Genomic DNA, 19,589 nt, shown 5'->3' with positions numbered 1-19,589 from the left:
ACAGAGAAATCAACAGAATTTGGAATTGTTGCAGGGGGTAGAGGAATAAAATTGAACACTAGAAGAGCCAAAATCTTGGTGAGAAGCTGGGCAGAGAACAGATGTAGCAATCTTGACAGTACACTGCCAAATCCTGACACTACAGAGCAGTCTGTGGCCACACCACCCTGAACGTGCCTAGTCTCGTCTGAAACAACAAAACATGGGAGGCCACGGAGCCAAATAGAAAGCATGAAAAACCAGTTTTGGCAGTCCCACCTAACTGTGGAGGCAGGGCCCACCACTGAAAACAGGGACTTCTGATAACTAACTATCCCACGATTTCATTTGGAATGTCTGGAGATGAGCTTTTCAAGAAGAGACAAAACTGAGGAAAATGAGTCTTTCCACATTAGAATATCAGCCAACTCAGCAGTTAGTGATTGGATTACATTTTTAACACTTTCCTTGCTGAGGTGAAGAAAGGGTGAATGCTCTCTCTAAGAAGATAACATCAACTGGAACCTCTACAGTTTCTAGACACCTTCAGTAAAATTACACTCGACATCCAACAGTTAGGATTGAAAACCAAGAGGAAAGGACAGACAATAGAAATATACCCACGGATGACCCAGGCATTGGAGCCAAGACAAGGACTTTAAACTAACAATGATTCATGCATTCAAGAATATAGAACAAAAGGAGAAAAGATAAAAAGAAAATTTCTCCAGATAATTGAAACTTGTCAGGGAAAATGACCAATTGAACATTCTTGAACTGAGAATTATAATAACAAACTAAGAACTCTGGATAGGCCTAAAATTGGGTTAAATAATGGAGAACCCGTGTATAAACAGTCAAGTGACATTTGACAAGAGACCAAGACCATTTATTGGGGAAAGGACAGTCTCTTTAGTATTAGGAAAACTGTATATATATATATATACATACCAAAAAATGTACTTGGACCCTTACCTCATACCACATACAAAAATTAACTCAGAATGGATGAAAGACCAATGTGTAAGATGGAAAACTATACAACTCTTAGAAGAAACATGAGGGGGAAATCTCAAGATATTGAACTTTGGCAAGAATTTCTTGGTTATCACCCCAAAAGCACATGCACCAGAGGCAAATAGATACATTGGGCAGCAACAGGAATAAAACCTGTGTGTCAGGAAGCAGGAGCAGAACCATGGAAAAGCACTGCGGAGTGGGAGGAAGTATCTGCAAGTCATGCATCTGATAAGCAGTTAGTATCCAGAATACGTAAAGAAATAACTCCATCACAAAAACCAAATCACCAAATGATGTACAGAGGACATGAATAGACATTTCTTCAAAGGTGACAGACACATGACGAGTGACATAAGAGAAGATGATCAGTATCAGTATTAGGAAAATGTACATCAAAACTACAGTGCTGTATCACCTCACCTGCTAAGATGACTCTATTTAAAAATGTAAAATAAGTGTTGGTGAGGATGTAGAAGACTTGGAATCCTTGTGCACTGTTGGTAGAAATATAAAATGCTGTGGTTGCCATGAAAAAGGTATCATAATTCCTCAAAAACTTAAAAGTAGAATGACTATATGAACCACAAACTCTACTTGTGGGTATATATGAATTGAAATCATCTCAATGAAACATTTGCACATCCATGTTCAGGGCTTGGTGAAAATATATTTTTTTTTCACTATAACAAAAAAGTGTAAGAAATTCATTTGTCATCAACAGATGAATGGATAAACAAAATGTGGTACATTCATATAGGGATCCAGCCTTAGTAAGAAAGGAAATTGAGACCATGCTACAACATGGATGAATCCTAAGGATTGTGCTAAACGAAATAAGCCAGTCACAAATACCGAATGTTTTCACTTATATGAGGTTTTTAGAGTAGAAAAATTTGTAGTCACAAAGTAGAACAGTGGTCTCTAGAGACTGGAGGAAGTGGTAGTTTTTTAAGGGGCATAGAGTTCAGTTTTACCAGATGAAAAAGTTCTGAATATTTGTTGTACAGCAATGTGAATATACTAAACAAACTGCACACTTAGAAAGTATTAAGGTGGTAAATCCTATATGTTATGCAGTTTTTACTACAATTTTTAAAAATCTGATTAGATAGAATATAGAATTGGTCACAGCAGAAGAAATGAATGACAAATCAAGGCAGGTATTAGAAAATATCCAAATTGAAACATTAAGACATAAAAGGAATTTAAGGGTGCTTCAGATAAGGGCATGAAGGGCATGTGATACACACCCAGAAAGAAGGGTCCAACATGTGAAAAACCAGGAAGAGGAGAGAATGGGGCAGAAGCATTGCTTAAAAAAGTAATGATTAAGAATTTAAAAAAAAAAAAAAAAAAATGGGCAAAAGATGTCATTTTACAGACTCAAGAAAGTCTGTGACCCACAAATGTAAAGAAGACCCACTATAATATCATAGCCAACTACTATAAACAAAAAACAATAAATATGAAGAAAGAGAAAAAAAAATGTCTTTTTTCAAGTGAACAACTATAAGTGACAGCCAGCTTCTCAACAGTAGGACCAGAATGCAAAGGAATGACACGTCTCTATTGCTGAATGAAAACACTGCCAACTTAGCATTCTGTACCTGAAAATGAAGTAAATACAGTAATCACTGTGTGTGGTATTGGCAAACGGATAGACAAATAAATCGGTGGGACAGAATAGGGAGGCCATACATGTATGGTCGAATGATTGCAGGAGCACCATAGTACTTGTGAAAAGTAAAATCTCTTCAACAAATGTTTCTGGAACAGCTGGATATTCACATACAAGGGAGAAAATGCACCTATACCTCAGATCCACAAAAGTCAACTTGAGATGAATCACAGACATGAACAGAAAAGTGAAGCTAAAATAATAAAGTTACCAGGACAAAAGATAAGAATATATTCGAGTCCTTAGTGTATGTAGGTAGAGATTTTCTTAGAACATAAAAAGCACAAATTACATAAGAGAAAATTGGTAAATTCGGCTTCATCAAAATTAAATCTTCAACAGATACTCAAGAAAATAGATAAGCCACAGACTGACATAAAATAGTCGCAGCACATGTAACTGACATAGGACCTGCATCCAGAATATATAAAGAACTACAAAGGCAAACTGAAACCCAGCGAAATACCATTTACCTACTTTTCTAGAAGGGTTAAAATGAAAGATTGATAATAGCAAATGTTGGAGAGGATGTGTAGCAAAGAGATATGAAAACATGTCAAAAAATACTTGTTAAAAAATGTTCACAGCAGCTATTCCTAATAGCCACTGAAATTGGAAACAGTGAGATGCCCCTAAGTGGAAGACTGGATAAACACTGTATGATACATTGGATACTCTTCAGCAAGAGAGAGCCAGTATCTACAAATTTCAACAGTGTGCTAACAAAAGAAATTGGCCACAAAAAGCACATAATGATTTCAACTGTATGAAATTCTAGAATAGGCAATGCTAACCTGTGGTGATAGAAGTCAGGTCAGCAATCACTTCATGGAGGAAGGTATTGACTGGGAAGCAGCATGAAAGAACTTTCTGGATTGTTGGATATTTCACTTTTTTAAATAAAGATTTTAGTCCACCAAAAACAGATGTATGTTATCAGCAGACTTGCACAGAAAATCACGAAAGAGTTTTTTTTGGATCTGTAGGAAAACTATCCCAGATGGAAACTCAGAAATACTGAAATAGCAAAGGAGCAACCAAGAGAGTAAATAAAAATAATATGGTGTTATAAAATTAAGGTGGTAATACTTCCCAAAATTTATGACAAAAGTACTACAGACAGCAGAAGGGAGGTGCCTTGACCAGCATGGGTAATCTTAGGTCCCATTAGACATTTCACATTCATGCAACTCAGTGGGCCTCACTTGACCTGGGCCCGCTCAGGAGGATCTGGGAAGCGTGGTGCAGGTGCGGACCTCCAGATTGAACCTCACAGGAGTTCACACCCTAGACCACCGGCCATTCACCATCTGCTCCCTTTTCCTGCAAGTGGCAGCTCATATACAAAGGAACAAATTAAACAATTTATTGTGCTAACTTCCCTGGCTTAGGTTGTCACAAGATGCATATAAAAATCAGTATCTTTTGCATCATCCCCTGGCATGGCTGTCTGCAAGAACCATAACACTTGGAAGCGCAAAGCTGTGGCTTTCCACCAGGTAGCTAGGGCGTATTTACAGTTGCCTTGTCCAGATAGAGTTCACCAACCAGGGTTATCTTACCATAAGCTGTGTTGCTTGTAATCACTCGCCTCCACCTTTGCAGGTTTCAGAGGAGTAGCATTAGAATCCAATGTTGGTTTCCATTGTAGACTCACAGAGTAACCTCTGTGACCCTGTTATTAACTTAAGTACAGAACTCAGACTGTAGGATACATCAGAATCACAAGCTTGTTAAAACATTGATTATTGGGTCCAAAGATCCCACTTCCATATTCAGTAGGTCTAGGCTCAGGATCAAGAATTTACATTTCTAATAAGTTCCCCAGTGATAATGGGCAGTGCTGCTTGTCTGAGGACCACCCTTTGAAACCTGTGACTTAGGAAATGGCAAGAACAGCACAAGTGCTACCTTCCCATTTACCATCCACAAAATAGCAAGGATCTCTGTACTCTCTTGGCCTCAACTTTCACAGTAGTCATTATTCTTTATTATTTCTTCAGACATCCATCAGTAATTGTCTCCTTAGGGAGTTATTGAATTTGCATTGCATAATTTTCACTAACTGTCAGCAGATGGCATTAATCAGACCAGTTTTAGATTTAGGTCTGTACACATCATCAGAACCTTAAGTCACATCCTACATAGCTCTCCACACACAGCACTTAGAAGACTGCAAAGGTCTCCTCCTGCTGTGGCCCCAGGTTTGCAACAAGCTCCTGCTATTTCCTCTGTGGCCAGTTTGTTTGCCAGGCTGCCACATAGTCCTGTTTGACCTTTGGAGCAGGTGCAGAGTCATTCTTCCACTCTGGTCCCCCATTTCCGCAGGTGCTGGCTCATAGACACTTCTAGATGCTGACTGGATCAGCAGCCAGTCCAGTTTGGTCAGAAGCAACCCAGCAGCTCCACCTTCTTTGTCCAATCACAGATCCAGGCGTAAGCATGGAGTCATTGCATAGTTCCGTCTGTGTCTTTTATGTCATGGTGCCTTAGCTATATCAAACTAAGGCTATAAAAGTCTGCTGCCACTCCTCTGCAGAGCCCACGCCCAGCAGTCGTAGAACTAGCTAGGTAGGTCACTCACTCTCACACAACTCAGTAGGCCTCTCATGGCTTGCCTCCACTGAGGACAAACAGCCAGCCAGCAGCGCAGCTTTTCATGTGTCTCCCAGAGTCCCACAGCTGTCTGGCAGCAGTCCCTGGGAGCTCTTCTCTGCCCCTTCCCCCAGGTGGCAAGTCCAGGGCAAGGTGAGTTTGGGAACACCCTGGCTTAGAAATCTCAAGTGTCATAGGCCTAGAATCCAGGGGTTCCATCAAGAACAGGAAGCGTCACACGGGAAAGCCTAGAGCTGTTGTTGCCTGCCACCAGTTAATTCCCAGTTCTCCCACCTACTGGTAGTTTCATGCTGCCTGGTTGCACAGGTGACGTTCTACTTCTGTGAGATTTCAGTTTCCCAGGAAACAGCTCAAAAGTTAACATGAGATCACTTTCTAATGAGCATTCATGGATTAAGTGTTAGATTTTGGTATTATCAGGAAAGTAATATAAGGTAATGATACATTTTAATTCTGGAATAAATTGAAGATGCATGTTATAACTTCTAGGTTAATCACTAAGAACAGTAAAAGAATTATGATTCAGAGAAATGGAAGAACAAAAAAATTTGGTTATTCAAAAAAGAAGCAAAAAAGGACAAAATACATAAAACAGGTAAACAGAAGGCAAATAGTAAAATGATAAACTCAGTACGTCAGTAATCACAATAAATACAGAAGGACCAAATACTCCAATTAGAGTACTAACATTGTCAGACTGGATTTACAAAATGAACCCAATTATGTGCTTTTTAAAAGTAACACATTTTTTAAAATATTTTTTATAGTTGTTGGTGGGTCTTTATTTTATATATTTACATATGGTTCTGAGAATCAAACCCAGTGCCTCATACATGCTAGGCAAGAGCTCTACCACTAAGCCACAACCATAGGCCAAAAGTAAGACATCTTAATGTAAGATAAAATGATTGGAATTAAACAAAAAAAAATATATAGATACAAATGCCTAGGAAAGCTGATATAGCCATGTCAAATCAGACAATGTGGAATTTAAGGAAAGAAACATTTTTACCAATAAATATAAAGATTTTGAAATGATAAATCAATCCACCAGGTGCATAGAAAATTATAAAACTATATGAAACCAAAAACATTGTTCCAAATTATATAAAACAAACATTAAACATGGACAGAGTCAAAAGAAGAAATAAAGGAACCCCATAAAAAGACTTAACAGATCACTAAAAAAACTGATGGAAATAAGCATACCAAAAAAAATCAGTACAAATATAAAACATCTTACTAATAAATGACCTAACTAGTATTATATAATCTTGCTTTCAACTGTGATAAAAGAACTCGTTTTTAAAAATGCACATGGAACATTCACTATGTTGTTCATAAGCTGAATCATAAATTAAGCCTCAATTTAAACATTGAAATCATTTAGAATGGGTTTTCTGTCCATACTAGAATTAAGCTAAAAGGATAGATACAAAATCCCCAGCTATTTTGGTACATTAAGCAGCACACCTCTAAATAAACTGTAGGTTAATGAAAAAAAACACAATGGTTGAAAAATGTTTTTAAACAAATGGTAAAGGCATAGCATATCAGAACTGGGGTGCAGCTAAAGCAGTGCTTGAGGGGAGTTTATAGCCTAAGTAGATACATGAGTTTAAAAAGAAAAAACGGGGAGAGAGGGCTAAAGTCAGTGCTCTGTACTTCTGTTTCTAAAAGTTGGGGGAAAAAATCAAACCAAAACTACACAGAGATATTTCTTATTCATTGCATTTCCAAAAATCCAGTTTGGTAAGATACCTCTGGTGATGCTACTGGGAAACAGGTGCTGTCACACACTGCTTGTGGAAATGCAAAGTGGAATAATCTCTACGGAGCTAATTAACTGTATCTTCCTCTCAATCTAAATGACTTTCCAAACAATAGAAAAAGGAATTACTTCCCCCATTACTCCGTGAAACAATGATTACACACTAACTTACCCTTTCAATTATTTCTTTCAGGAATCTTTTTTAAAAATACATTGGCAAAAAATAAAACAAAAACACCTCTGAATGAGGCTGTTTATTGTAGCCTGGCTTGTAATAGTAGACTAGAAGCAACCCAGGTGCCTAGCAGTAGGGGACAGACTAGATAAGGTTCCCTGTGGGCGCTGGCATTGTGCCCAGTGGCAGAGCACTTGCCTACCATGTGTGAGGCACTGGGTTCGATTCCCAGGACCATGTATAAATGAATGAATAAAATAAAGGTCTATCAACATCTAAAAAAGTATTAAAAAAAAAAAAAAGGTTCCCTGTAATGGAGGCTTCTACAACTGTCTCTCAACTTGTAGAAAATAATCCCAGGGTATTTATAAAGTGGGGGGGAAAAATCAAAGTAGAAAAAAATATCATGGTACGTTACTAATTATTTTTAATGGCAAGGGGAAGAAAGATACATAGAGGGGAATTTTTAATTTTTCACAAAAAATAAAATAACATCTATTGATTGTACAGATGAACTCCACCAAATCTTTGGGAAAAAAACTTCTTCTCAATTGGATTTCCAAACAATAGAAAAAGGAATAACTTCCCCCATTATTTCTGTGAAAAAAGAATAGCCTCAAAAACAAAACTAAACACTATGAGAAAGAAAATCGTGTGTATTTACATCTATATTATGTGGAATTTTTAAATTAAAGAACTTATCTCACTGGTGAATGTATCAAAATCATGAGTGAAATATTAGGATTGAATTCAGCAACATATTTCTTAAAAAAAGATTAACCTTGACCAAGTTAGGCATATCTAAGAAATACTGAAAACACTCTATCTTTAGTGAAATCTAAACTTTCATTCTCCAAATTGAAGGAGAAAAATTATGAAAGCATTTCAGTAGATTGCTTTTGAGAATATTCACCCATTCATGGTATAAAACTAATGTAAATTAAGAATAAACAATAACTTCCTTAAACTGATTAAAAGAATGAACAAAACTTCAAAGATGATTCCTAATGGGGAAAAATGCTAAAAATAATTTTTAAATCAGGGGAAAGAATGCAGACCACCAATATTTCGTTTCAGCTTTGTAGTGAAAGTCATAGCAAGTAAAGCAAAGCAAGAAATAGAAATTAATTGTGTAAGCACTAGGAAGAGAAAAATGTTAATTCATAGAGGATGTTATTGTCTGCATAGTAAACCCAAAGGAATATACAGATTTTTTTGGAATAATATTGTTATCAAGGCAACTGCCTATAATCGATAAATAAAAATGTTGCATTTCTATATAGCAGTTAAAATATTAACATTTACATTGTTCCAAAAATTAGAGGTTCCCAATAATGATTCTGATAAAAAGTTAGCAAGATCTGTTTGCAGATAGTGATAAAACTTTATTAAAAGGCATTTTAAAAGACACGAACACAGATATATAATGTCAATGGATAGGGAGACACACTCCATAAACTTGTCAATTTGGTTTAGAGTCAATGCTATTATAATCAGAATTTGAACTTTTATGGAAGGGTGAGGAGTAAGGAATAGACAGGACACTCTTGAAAAGAATTGGCAATTGCATCGTCACTTTTAGTCCTTACATTTTACAGAAATACTCAATTCCATGTGAATTAATGACCAAGTAGTAAAATCAAAACTGAAAGACTACAATGCAGGAAATGATGTTTCCAGCCATGGAATAGGGGAAGGTTTCTTAAAACACTAATTATAATGGGAAACATTAAATTTAATTACATTAAGGTTTATCCTTTTTTAAGTTAAAAAAGAGAAAGCCAAAGTGAGAGAAAATGAGTAACACACTTGACCTACACAAAGGATCAAGAATATGGAACATCTAAATTGATGAGAAGGATAAGTAATAAAATAGAAAATGTATTAGAACTGGGGATGTAGTGTAGTGGTGGAACACTCGTCTGGCAAGGCCCTGGGTTCCATCCCCGGCACCATTAAAACAAAAACAAAACAAAACAAAACAAAAAAGGAATACATAAAAGATATAAACACATTTCACAGAAGTGGTGTGTAATGAATAAACTTAGGAAGCAATCCCCAATCTCACTCGTAATTAGGAAATGTCCAGTAAGATGGTGAGATGCCATTTTACTCCCTCTAATAATACCAAGAGTTAGAAAGAATATGTGGATCCAGAAGCACTTTTTTTTAATACTTTGTTTTCATTTTTAAAATTGAACTTTTAATTTTTTTTAAATTGTTCCATTACAGTTATACATGAAAGTGGAATTCATTGTGATACATTCATGCAGGCACAGAACAGTTGGGTCAGTTCCATTCCCTGTTCCCCCTTCCCCATCCCTTCATTTCCCTTCCCATTCCTCTCCTCCGTTGTTCTCCCTTTCAAGAGGCACTTCTAAACAGTGCAGTGGGATTATAAATTGGCACACCACCTTTGGGAAGCAGTTTGTCATTCTCTTGGGTTTTTGTTTTTGTTTTTAACATCTGCATATCCTGTCACCCAGCAATTCTCTTAGGTATCTGCTCCAAACGAGAGAAACTGCACATTTATTTGCAACAAGAAACAACTCAAACCCCCATCTGCAGAAAATAGAGAAATGCATTATAGTAAATTCACTTAGTGGACATTTATTTGTGCAGCAGAGATATTGAATGAACTAAAACTACACAAAAGCATGGATGAGGTGTAGAAATACATTGACGAGTTACAACCCCAAGCCCCAGAAGACAGCATACAGCACACCATCTTTAGAAAGCTCAGGAAGAGGTAGACTAAGTAATATTGTTGAAGCAAATATGCGCGTGTGAGTGATAGAACTATGTTTAAAAGGAGCAGTGGAATAATAAAGACAACTTGTTGTTGTTGTTGTTAATGGAGATTGAACCTGGGGCCCCTGAGCCACATTCCCAGTCCTTTTTATTTTTTACTTCAAGGCACTTTCATTTAAGTTGCCAAAAGTATTGCTAAGTTGTCCAGGCTGGCCTCGAACCGGCAATTCTCCTGCCTCTGACTCCCAAGTCACCGGGATTATAGGCATGCACCATCATACCGGGCAAAAGAAACATTTAGAATAGTGTGTGCCTCTGGAAGTGTAGAACACACACAGTAAGTGCAAGTTCATTCTTCAGTTGGGTGATGGTGTCTGGGATATTTGTTATTTTATGCCATAAAGCGTAAATAAATGTTTTATGTCATGATATATATTTGTGTAATTATGTTTATGTAACTATATACTTATATATGTTATACAGTTATGTACTCTACATACTTATATAATCATATAAATATGTTCTTTTGTATGTCAGATATTGGCATTAAAGATAATTGCATTTAAAAAATGAAAATCCTTTTGGGAAGCCAGTCAAAAGGATCAGGCCACTAAGAAGGAGGTTAGCTTCAGATTTCTCTGTAATGCCTTCTAAATAATAATTTAGAATAAAATACCAACAAACTATTTGAGGAAGGAGTGTGCTATAGTTTTATATCCAAACTTTCTTTTAGGCATGAAGACTTTAGACAGAAAGTTTTGAACATAAATGAATGTATTAGTTCACCAGGGCAACTGTAACAGAGTAACACAGAGTCGGTGGCTTAAACAACAAATTTATTTTTTCATGTCTGGAGGCTGTGAGTACAAGATCAAGGTGGTGACAAGCTTGGTTTCCTCTGAGGCCTCTGCATGGCTCACCTATGGCCCTCCTAGGGCCCCCCTCTCTCTGCCTCTCCACATGTTGTCTGGCTGGTCACACAGGAATCTGGCGCATCTCTTCTTCTTATAAGTCCTTCATATAAATCCAGTCATATTGGATTAGGCCCTGCCCTAATGCCTCATTTTAACTTAATGTCACCAAAGACCTTCAAATGCAGTTATATTCTGAGGTTGTGGTGGTTTGGATTTTAAAATACGAACCTTAGGGGAAGACATCACAGCCCCTAACAGTTACCTCCAAGAATACTGTTTCCATGAATTCTTCTTGAGGAAACCACTAGAAGATGAACTTCAGCCAACCAGGAGATGATTGGGGAAACCACACAAAAGTAATGTCAGTGATGATTGAATACATTTAGCTGTAGCACCAGTACTAAAAAGTGGGCATAAGGTGACAGATTGTAATATAAATACTATATGCCTTGATAATGTGCAGTTATAAAATTACCAGAAATTAAAAAGAAGATGGGAAGCAGGGTGTTTTCTGATTGCCTCTTCTGTAGTATCTGAGATCATCAATCAAAACTGATAGATGAAATAGATAGAAATATCCAAATTTAGACCTAAATCCAAAATTAGACTTACATTAAGTGTTGAAATTTTGCATGTGGCAAAGATAGCATCTCACTAAAGGAAGAAAGGCATTTTTCATTAAATATTGGGACAACTTTGTAGCCATCTGGAATATATTAAGTTGGATCTTTATCTTTTATATTACACCATTAAAATTCAAATGGATCAAAGACAAATGTGAAATATGAAATTATACAAGTTCTGGGGAGAAAACACATGGTGACAAAATTTCTTGAAAATCTTGAAGAGAGCCTTCCCGCTACAGCTGAAAATCCAGAAGTCACCAGAGATAACAAACTGATCTCTATAGAAATCAAAATCTACGTCATGTGAATCCTGTCATGATAAAGTCCTCAGGAAAATAAGCAAAATATAAGGACAGGTAAGTCACAGGAAGAATATAAAAAGATGGTCAGTTGTACTCACAAGTAGGAAAATACAGATTTAAATCACATTTTTCACCTATCATAGCTACAAGGGTCCAAGGTTTATAACGTCAGTCTTTAAGAAATAGGGACACTGAGATTAAAGTGTTCTAGGCCTGTGGAGAGCAGGTATCTATCAGAGTGAAAAGCATACCTCCTCGACACGGGAGTGAGCCCTGCAAGTGCACAAATGTGATTCTGCCCGTGCAATGTTACTTTGGCAGCACTGCTGTAATAGTGAAAAACTGAGGAAAAGTGGAATAATCCTTAATAAGGATTCAATTAAATAAATACTAGTACATTCCTGCCAGGAAACACTATGCAGCTCTTAACAAAGAATGAGGACGCTTTCCATGTACTTATGGAAAAGATCTCCAACATATCTTGTTTGGTGAATAGAGCACAATACAAATGAGTGTCACTTCCGATATAAGTAAGTAGGTTACTTTGCATTTAAAAAGGGTAAGACCAGAACAATTAGCAAGAGAAAGAAATAAAAGGGATAAAAATAGGAAAGGAAGTAGTCAAATTATCAGTTTGTAGATGCAATGATCCTGTACCTAGAAGATGCAAAACAACACCAAAAGACTGCTAGAGCTAATAAACAAATTTGGCAAAACAGCAGGTTACAAATTCAACCTACAAAAATCAATAGCTTTCCTGTATACCAACAATGAATCAGCTGAGAAAGAAAGTGGGAAAACAGTTCCATTCACAGTAACCACAAAAAAATTAAATACCTAGGAATAAATCTAACCAAGGAGGTGAAAAACCTGTAAAATGAAAACTACAGAACATTGAAGAAAGAAATTGAAGGCTTTAGAAGATAGACCTCCTATGTTCATGGATAAGCAGGATTAATAGTGTTAAAATAGCCATACTACCAAAAGCAATATACAGATTGCATACAGTCCCCATCAAAATGTCGATGACATTCTTCTTTCATTTGGGAGAATAAAATACCCAGAATAGGCAAAGCAGTTTTAAGCCAAAAAAGCAATGCTGGAGATACCACAATATCTGACTTCTAAATGTACTACAGACCTATAGTAACAAAAACTACTTGGTACTGGCATAAGAACAGACTTGTAGACTGATGGTAAAGAATAGACAGAGACAAACCCACACAGACACAGTCATCTGATCCGTGACAAAGGTGTCAAAAACATATGTTGGAGAAAAGAGCCTCTTTAACAAATGATTCTATCCATAATACAAGAATGAAAGTAGACCTTTATCTATCACTCTGCACAAAAAAAAATATATATATACATCAATTCAAAATGAATCAAAGCACTAGGAATTAGACCAGAAACTATTCAATAGGCAATGACTTTCTCAATAGGACCTACAGAGCTCAGGAAATAATCCTAAGAGTTAAAAAATGAGACAGTATCAAATTAAGACGCTTCTGTACAGCAAAGGAAACAATAAGGACTGTGAAGAAAAAACCCACAGAATGGAATAAAATTTGCTAGCTACTCTTCTGACAGGATTAATATGTAGAATATATAAAGAACTCAAAAAACTGTACACCAAAAAGTCAAATAATCCAATTAATAAATGAACAAAAGAGCTAAACAGACACTTCTCAAAAAAAAATAAATAAGTAAATATGGCCACCAAATACACACACACAAAACATATCATTGGCAGTTAGGGGAATGCAAATCAAAACTACACTGAGATTTCATCTCGCACCCGTCAGAATGGCAGTCATCAAGAACATAAATAATCAGTGGGCCTGGAACCACCATATAACCCAAGTATACCACTTCTCAGCATTTACCCTGAAGAACTAAAGTCATCTTAAATACAGTGACAACATGCATAGCCATGTTTAGAGCAGCACAACTCAGAGTCACCAAACTATGGAACCTGCCTGGTGTCCGTCAACAAATGAATGGACAAAGAAAATGTGGTGTAGATACACAATGGAGTTTTATTCAGCCGTAAGGAAAAATGAAATTATGGCATTTGCAGGAAAATGGAAGGAACTAGAGACCAGTCAAACAGAATGTTGAGGGTCATGTGTTTTTTCTCATATATAGAAGCTAGAGAAGAAAAAGGGAAACAAAGATGAGGTGAATCTCCTAAAAATCAAAGGGAGATCAGCAGAGGAAAGGGACCATGGGATGGGTGGGAGGGAGGGAGGAGGAAGCGCTGGGGAGTGATATTGACCAAATCATATTGTTATATTGTGTGCACGTACGGGCGTGTAACAAATCCCATTAATATGTACGACTATAATGCACCAATAAAAAGTGCGGGGGAGAGAAGGGTGGAAGTTTAATTCTGTCTTCATTTTTTCCTTGTGTAAAACAAATCCTGGAAGGATACATGAGGACTAAAAATAGTATTTTGTACAGTAGAGACAGGACAAGAGGGAGTTTTCTCTCTGTATAACTGCGTACTTCCTGGTTTTTGAAACATGTGAGTGACCAGTCCCAAAGGTTACATTTAAGTAAAGTAGAACCTGGATGTGAAATATAGTTCAGCTAGTGTGTTGTTGAGTGGCCTCGAGCAGGATACTTTGCTTCTCTGGACCACAGTTTTCTGGTTCGCATAAAGGCTGAATAGCATAGAAAGAGGCTCTTAGGACCGCTGTTGGGATTAACACCAGGACAAACCTAACTGCCTAGCGGGGTGCGGGCACCTACTGAGTACTCAGGTGAATGGTGGCGACTCATGGTCCTCTTCCTAATCCTGGTAATAATCAGCACGTAATTGGAGAGACACCAGACTTAGCTGTCCTTTCCTTTGTAGAATCAGACATCCTGGGTCCTTTCCAGCATGGCAGCCCTCTACTGGAGAGTGAAAGGCCAAGGGAAGAAGGCCATCGACTGCCTACGCCAGGCCCTCCACTACGCTCCCCACCAAATGAAGGTGAGTGGGACTCAGAGGCGAGGCCTCCATCCTGAGGTACCTTCTGCGCCCCGTGGTTCATTCCGAGCCAGCCTTTATTCAGCCAGCCCTCCCCATGCTTGCCCGGTCAGGACACGGTGCACAGGAAGGATGGGGCGAGAGAGCCCAGCCTGGCCCGTGCTGCAGCAAGCCTGTGAACTGCCCCCACTGCATGCCCCCTGCCTCAGCAAGGTGGGATTGAGGGAAGGTCCTTTGCATCACCGTGAGATATGACATTACTCAGTACGTTTTCAGCTGCACCAGAGCCAGCCGTTGTACAGCAAGTACACTGGCCTAAGTAGCCCACACCCTGGAAGGCTTTCTGGGTTTTTCTGATCCCCAGGGGCCGGAAGCCTCTTATGCTCTTTTGAGCTCACTTCCAGGCACAGCAACCCAAGCAAATTCCCATTTCTTTACATACGTTGGCCAGTTTCCATTCCTTGGCTGACTGTCCCCTTTCATTTTGCAGTGCTGGGAATCAAATCCAGGGCCTCGCACATGCTAGGCAAGAGTTCTTTCACTGAGCTACCCACTCAATCCTTCACTAACTTCCTGTTTTACACACACACACCCCAACACCAGCCAGCTCACCCTGTATAATGTCAGTCTTCTCCAAAAGGTGTTATCATTGTAGTGGCTGAGAATATGCAGTATTTGGGAGCACATCTGTATCCTGTGTGCCGAGTTCTGCATTACTCCAAACCTCACACTAAAGACACACCTCATGTCTTCCTTGTTTGCCCAGGCAGTACCTGGGGTACAGGAAGGAGCACAGGCTTTGCCGTGGGGCATTGCTGAATTCTAAACAGCTCCACTTGTTACTGGTTTTGTGACCTCGGGCAAGTTATTGAACTTTGAGGACCTCATCTGAGGACATGCATTCTATGGATGTCCAGTAAGGACACAGATCAGCTCTTTTTTCTGTTTCTTCTGTGTCTCCTGTAGAACCTGGTACCATGTGGTACAGCCCACAACTCGGGTAACACACTTAAAAGGGGGAAATTATGATATGATGTTGCTGCTCGTTCAGTCCATCATTCTGTGCCTTCTCTCTGAGGCAGTGGGGAAGGTCCAGACTGGATCAGCAAAGGGATCCGCACACGTTCTGTAGAGCCAGATGGAAACATTTGTGCCCCACGGGTCAGGTGGGCTCTGTTGCCACTAGTTGATTCCACCACAGTAGGAGACGACCCGGAAATTCATAAAGGAATGGGAATGACCAATCCAGTAAGCTGCACAGAAGCAGGCCGCCGGCTGACCTGGCCTGTGGGCCGAAGCTCGCAGCGACTGCTCTAGGTGACACAGTGGTCCTTGCACAGAATACCTGGGCTCTTTTACAGCTCCACTCAAAGTGTGGTCTGCGGACAGGTGTCTGTGCACTTCTTATGACCAGTCGGCACCCAGACAAGGGCTGCACCAGAATAAACCAGCTCCTCACACAGCAGATTGCCTGCTTCAGCTGACATTGTTGTTCTGGTGGTTTTGGGAGGCAAGACTTTGCCGATGAAAGATGTGATGGGTTTATGTTCTGGCGCAGTCCCCGAGCTTGGTCGCCTATCACAGAGCAGCAGCCAGCCGCAGGCCAGCACTGTGCATTGTCCTGTTCTGCCACCTGCCAGGCCACACTGTGAAGGCTCAGTGTCCCTCTCGCACCCCTCCTTCCTCTCAGGACGTGCCCCTGATCAGCCTGGCCAACATCTTGCACAATGCCAAGCTCTGGAACGACGCCGTCATAGTTGCCACCATGGCCGTAGAAATCGCGCCGCACTTCGCCGTGAACCATTTCACCCTGGGCAACGTCTACGTGGCGATGGTAAGACTCTGCGGGGGACCAGGCACAGCTTTGGTTTCCAGGCGTCTTTGAATGTGTCACTGTCCTCCTGTTTCCTCTGAGTTTTATGTCTAAAATTGCCAGCTCCATGGAGGGTAAAGTTTACAGATAAGAGGTTAGAGAACGGGGGGGGGGGGGGGGGGGGGGGGGGGGGGTCTTTGGTTGGTTTGGTTTTCCAGTCATATGCAAAATTCACCTAAGCATTTACCACTCTGAATTTTCTCACCATGAATAGTAGAGTCAGATTGCCCTGTAATTTTCTGGAGGCTTCCCTTGTTCCAGAAACCTCACCTAACATTCCACGTAGACACAGCCCTGTGCCCTCTTGCTTCCAGGTGGGCATAGGTCCCTGTCCCTGCCCTCAGGATGCCCATGCCCACCTCTCGCCGTGTTTTCCCCTTAGGGACAAGACTCCTCTTCGTCTCCCTGTTCCCAGTGCCTCCCAGGGTTTGGCACATAGTAGGAACTCATCAAATATTTAATGAATGATGACATTCCACTCGTGTGACAGACACCGTTTACAGAGAAAATGGCAACACCACATCCCTCATGATGGTCAGAGTCAAGGACAGTTTTGGAACTTAAAACCCTAAGGGTCCCCAAAAGCTGTCATAACCAAATTTAACACAAGAATCATGCCTCCACTTTCATCTACAGTATGGTGTCACACATGGGGCTATTCCCAGGATCCTCTCAATAACAGTTAATAGAATGAGCAGCCCTGAGCTATAAGCTTTATGTACCGTCCTTGACTTCAGAGGCAGGAAGTATAATTTGGCCAGGTTGGTATTGCTGGATGTGCAGATTTCCCTGTCTGCTTCTTAAAATTGGAGGATCTATTTCTGTTGCCAATAAATGTGAAATTTGCTGCTAAGAATGAAGGATTCTGTTGGGTTAGAAGGAGCCACTTATCCAGTTGGGCTTTTCTTTGAAAGTGTTAATCTAAGTAAAAGATTTAATGCCTTCAGTATGGCAGTGATCATTTCCAAATCTGTTCAAATTTGTAAATGTTAGAGAAAATAAAAAGTCTTTACAAGTCTAATTGAGACACCTGACTTACTTCCATCAAAATCCAGGCAGGTGTGTAATGAGCATTAGCTGGGCATGTTTGTGGAGGTATCTGTGAAGATTATGTGCAAGGATTTCATAAAGCACCCGCACAGCGCCTGGCACGTTTCGGGCACTCAGTGATGCCAGCCCTTGCTGCCGCCCTTGGTTGGCTCTAACCCCTGTGGCAGGTGATGCCCCTGTCCCTGTGCTCCTTGGGCTCAGCTCGGCTTTGTGAAGCTGCACGCTGGGACCCGGCAGCTTTCCTTCCTGGTCTCAGCGCTCTGCCGAGCTGTGGCTCCACTGGGAGATGCTTTAGGATTGTCACTAACGCGGAGGTGCTTTCTGAGCACAGAGAGGTCGCAGTTTCCCACTGGTCTAGGGCTCCCTTCCTCTCACATCTGTCCCTTTGTCCCTGCAGGAAGAGTTTGAGAAGGCACTGGTGTGGTACGAGTCCACCCTGAAGTTGCAGCCCGAGTTCGTCCCAGCCAAGAACCGGATCCAGACCATCCAGTGTCACCTAATGCTGAAGAAGGGCCGGCGTTCCCCCTAGCGCGCGCCTCCTCTCCTCCCTAACCTGGGCTCTCAGAAAGAGTCAGAAAAGAACCCAACCAATCACTGTCGGTATCTACTTCTAATGACGTGTGTGGAAATTACTGAGTAAGACTTCAAGCAGGACTTTCACGTATGCGGGAATGGGTTTGGTGTTGGTTTTCAGTTCTTCCCCCAGCCACCCTTGGAAGAGGCATCTTCAGAAACACAGATTCTTAGGAGGAAAATGCAGCTTAAAGATATTGTGTAAATACTGAGCCAAGACATTTCTGGAGCTACGCTCTGTCTCCAAAACCTCAAGGCCGTTAGGGCTTTCCTCAGTGGTCCAGCCAGCCTCCTCTGGAGGAGGCCAAACCCCACTGCACATCCTCTGCTTCCTGTCCTAGCCTCTGTCGTCAGTGGAGACGCAAGCCCAGCCAGTGCCGGCCAGTGAGAAGCAACGCCCCTGCTTCCTCCACCAGCCCCCCGCGGTCCCCAGTCTTGTCCATTCCATGCTGCTAGGTCACAAATTCTCAGAGGTAGTTTGCAGGGGAGGAAGGGGAAAATGATTTTTAAGACAAAATATTTACAACAACAGAAACTCTTAGGATCTCCTGACCTTTGTAATGTTCGTTTATGTTGGGGCGGGAGGGGGGCTGAAGAGGGGATCTGCAGTGTGCACCATCTTTATCATTTGTACTTTAATTACAAATCGCAAGGAAACCAATACGTTGAAATCCTATATAACAGGTTTATATATATAGAATATGTATATTTGAAGCCCTCGACAGACTGAGTCTATGTTTTACTAATTCTTTGTTCACTGTGTTACCCATCTTGGAATAAGCAGGCCTGGTGGCTCCCTCTGCCCTAGGCCTCCCACCGAGCTCCCCAGAAGAGGGCAAGAGCCAGGGCCCAGTGCCTCCACACAACACCTTTGGCTTTGGTCCCAGGAGAATCAGAAACTCCCAACGGTTTGGAATCTTCAAGGGCACATATTGAGAACAAAAATAAAAGTTGTTTATGAGCAAAATAGACCTGTAATGTGATTTTTTTCTTTAGAACCAGATGCATGTGGACGCTTTGGAGCCTGCCTGTACCACTGCCTCTGAGCTTCCCAGGTCCTGGGATGTCTTGATCTTTCTTTCACATCACCAGCTTCTCCGGTGGATAAATTTATTAGCATGATAACACTCAGCCAGCCCCAGTCCACGGTCAGTGGGTGAGCAGAGTTGGTGTACAAGGGACCTTGCCAGGAAAGAAGCAGTAAGCCAGAGTCCAGCCCCTCCTTGAGCACTGGTCTAAGTTCACCCAAGTGACCATCACAGGGAGCCCTGGGGGAGTCAT

At 40.5% G+C, this 19,589-nt stretch overlaps 1 protein-coding gene across 2 annotated transcripts in view; it reads left to right on the top strand.

The window, feature by feature from the left end:
- Positions 1 to 19,292, top strand: part of TTC17 (tetratricopeptide repeat domain 17) — a 112,083-nt gene extending 92,791 nt beyond the window's left edge. For both annotated transcript variants that reach the window (XM_079103023.1, XM_079103024.1), the window contains 3 exons: positions 14,696 to 14,815; positions 16,503 to 16,646; positions 18,133 to 19,292. In XM_079103023.1, coding sequence (XP_078959149.1) covers positions 14,696 to 14,815; positions 16,503 to 16,646; positions 18,133 to 18,264 — 396 coding nt within the window. In that variant the 3' untranslated portion in view covers positions 18,265 to 19,292. The remainder of the gene's footprint in view (positions 1 to 14,695; positions 14,816 to 16,502; positions 16,647 to 18,132) is intronic.
- Positions 19,293 to 19,589: the final 297 nt, after the last annotated feature.

Source organism: Sciurus vulgaris (assembly GCF_902686455.1).
Source record: "Sciurus vulgaris genome assembly, chromosome: 11".
In the NCBI taxonomy this organism is placed as follows: domain Eukaryota; kingdom Metazoa; phylum Chordata; class Mammalia; order Rodentia; family Sciuridae; genus Sciurus; species Sciurus vulgaris.
This window is presented reverse-complemented; position numbering and strand designations above follow the sequence as displayed.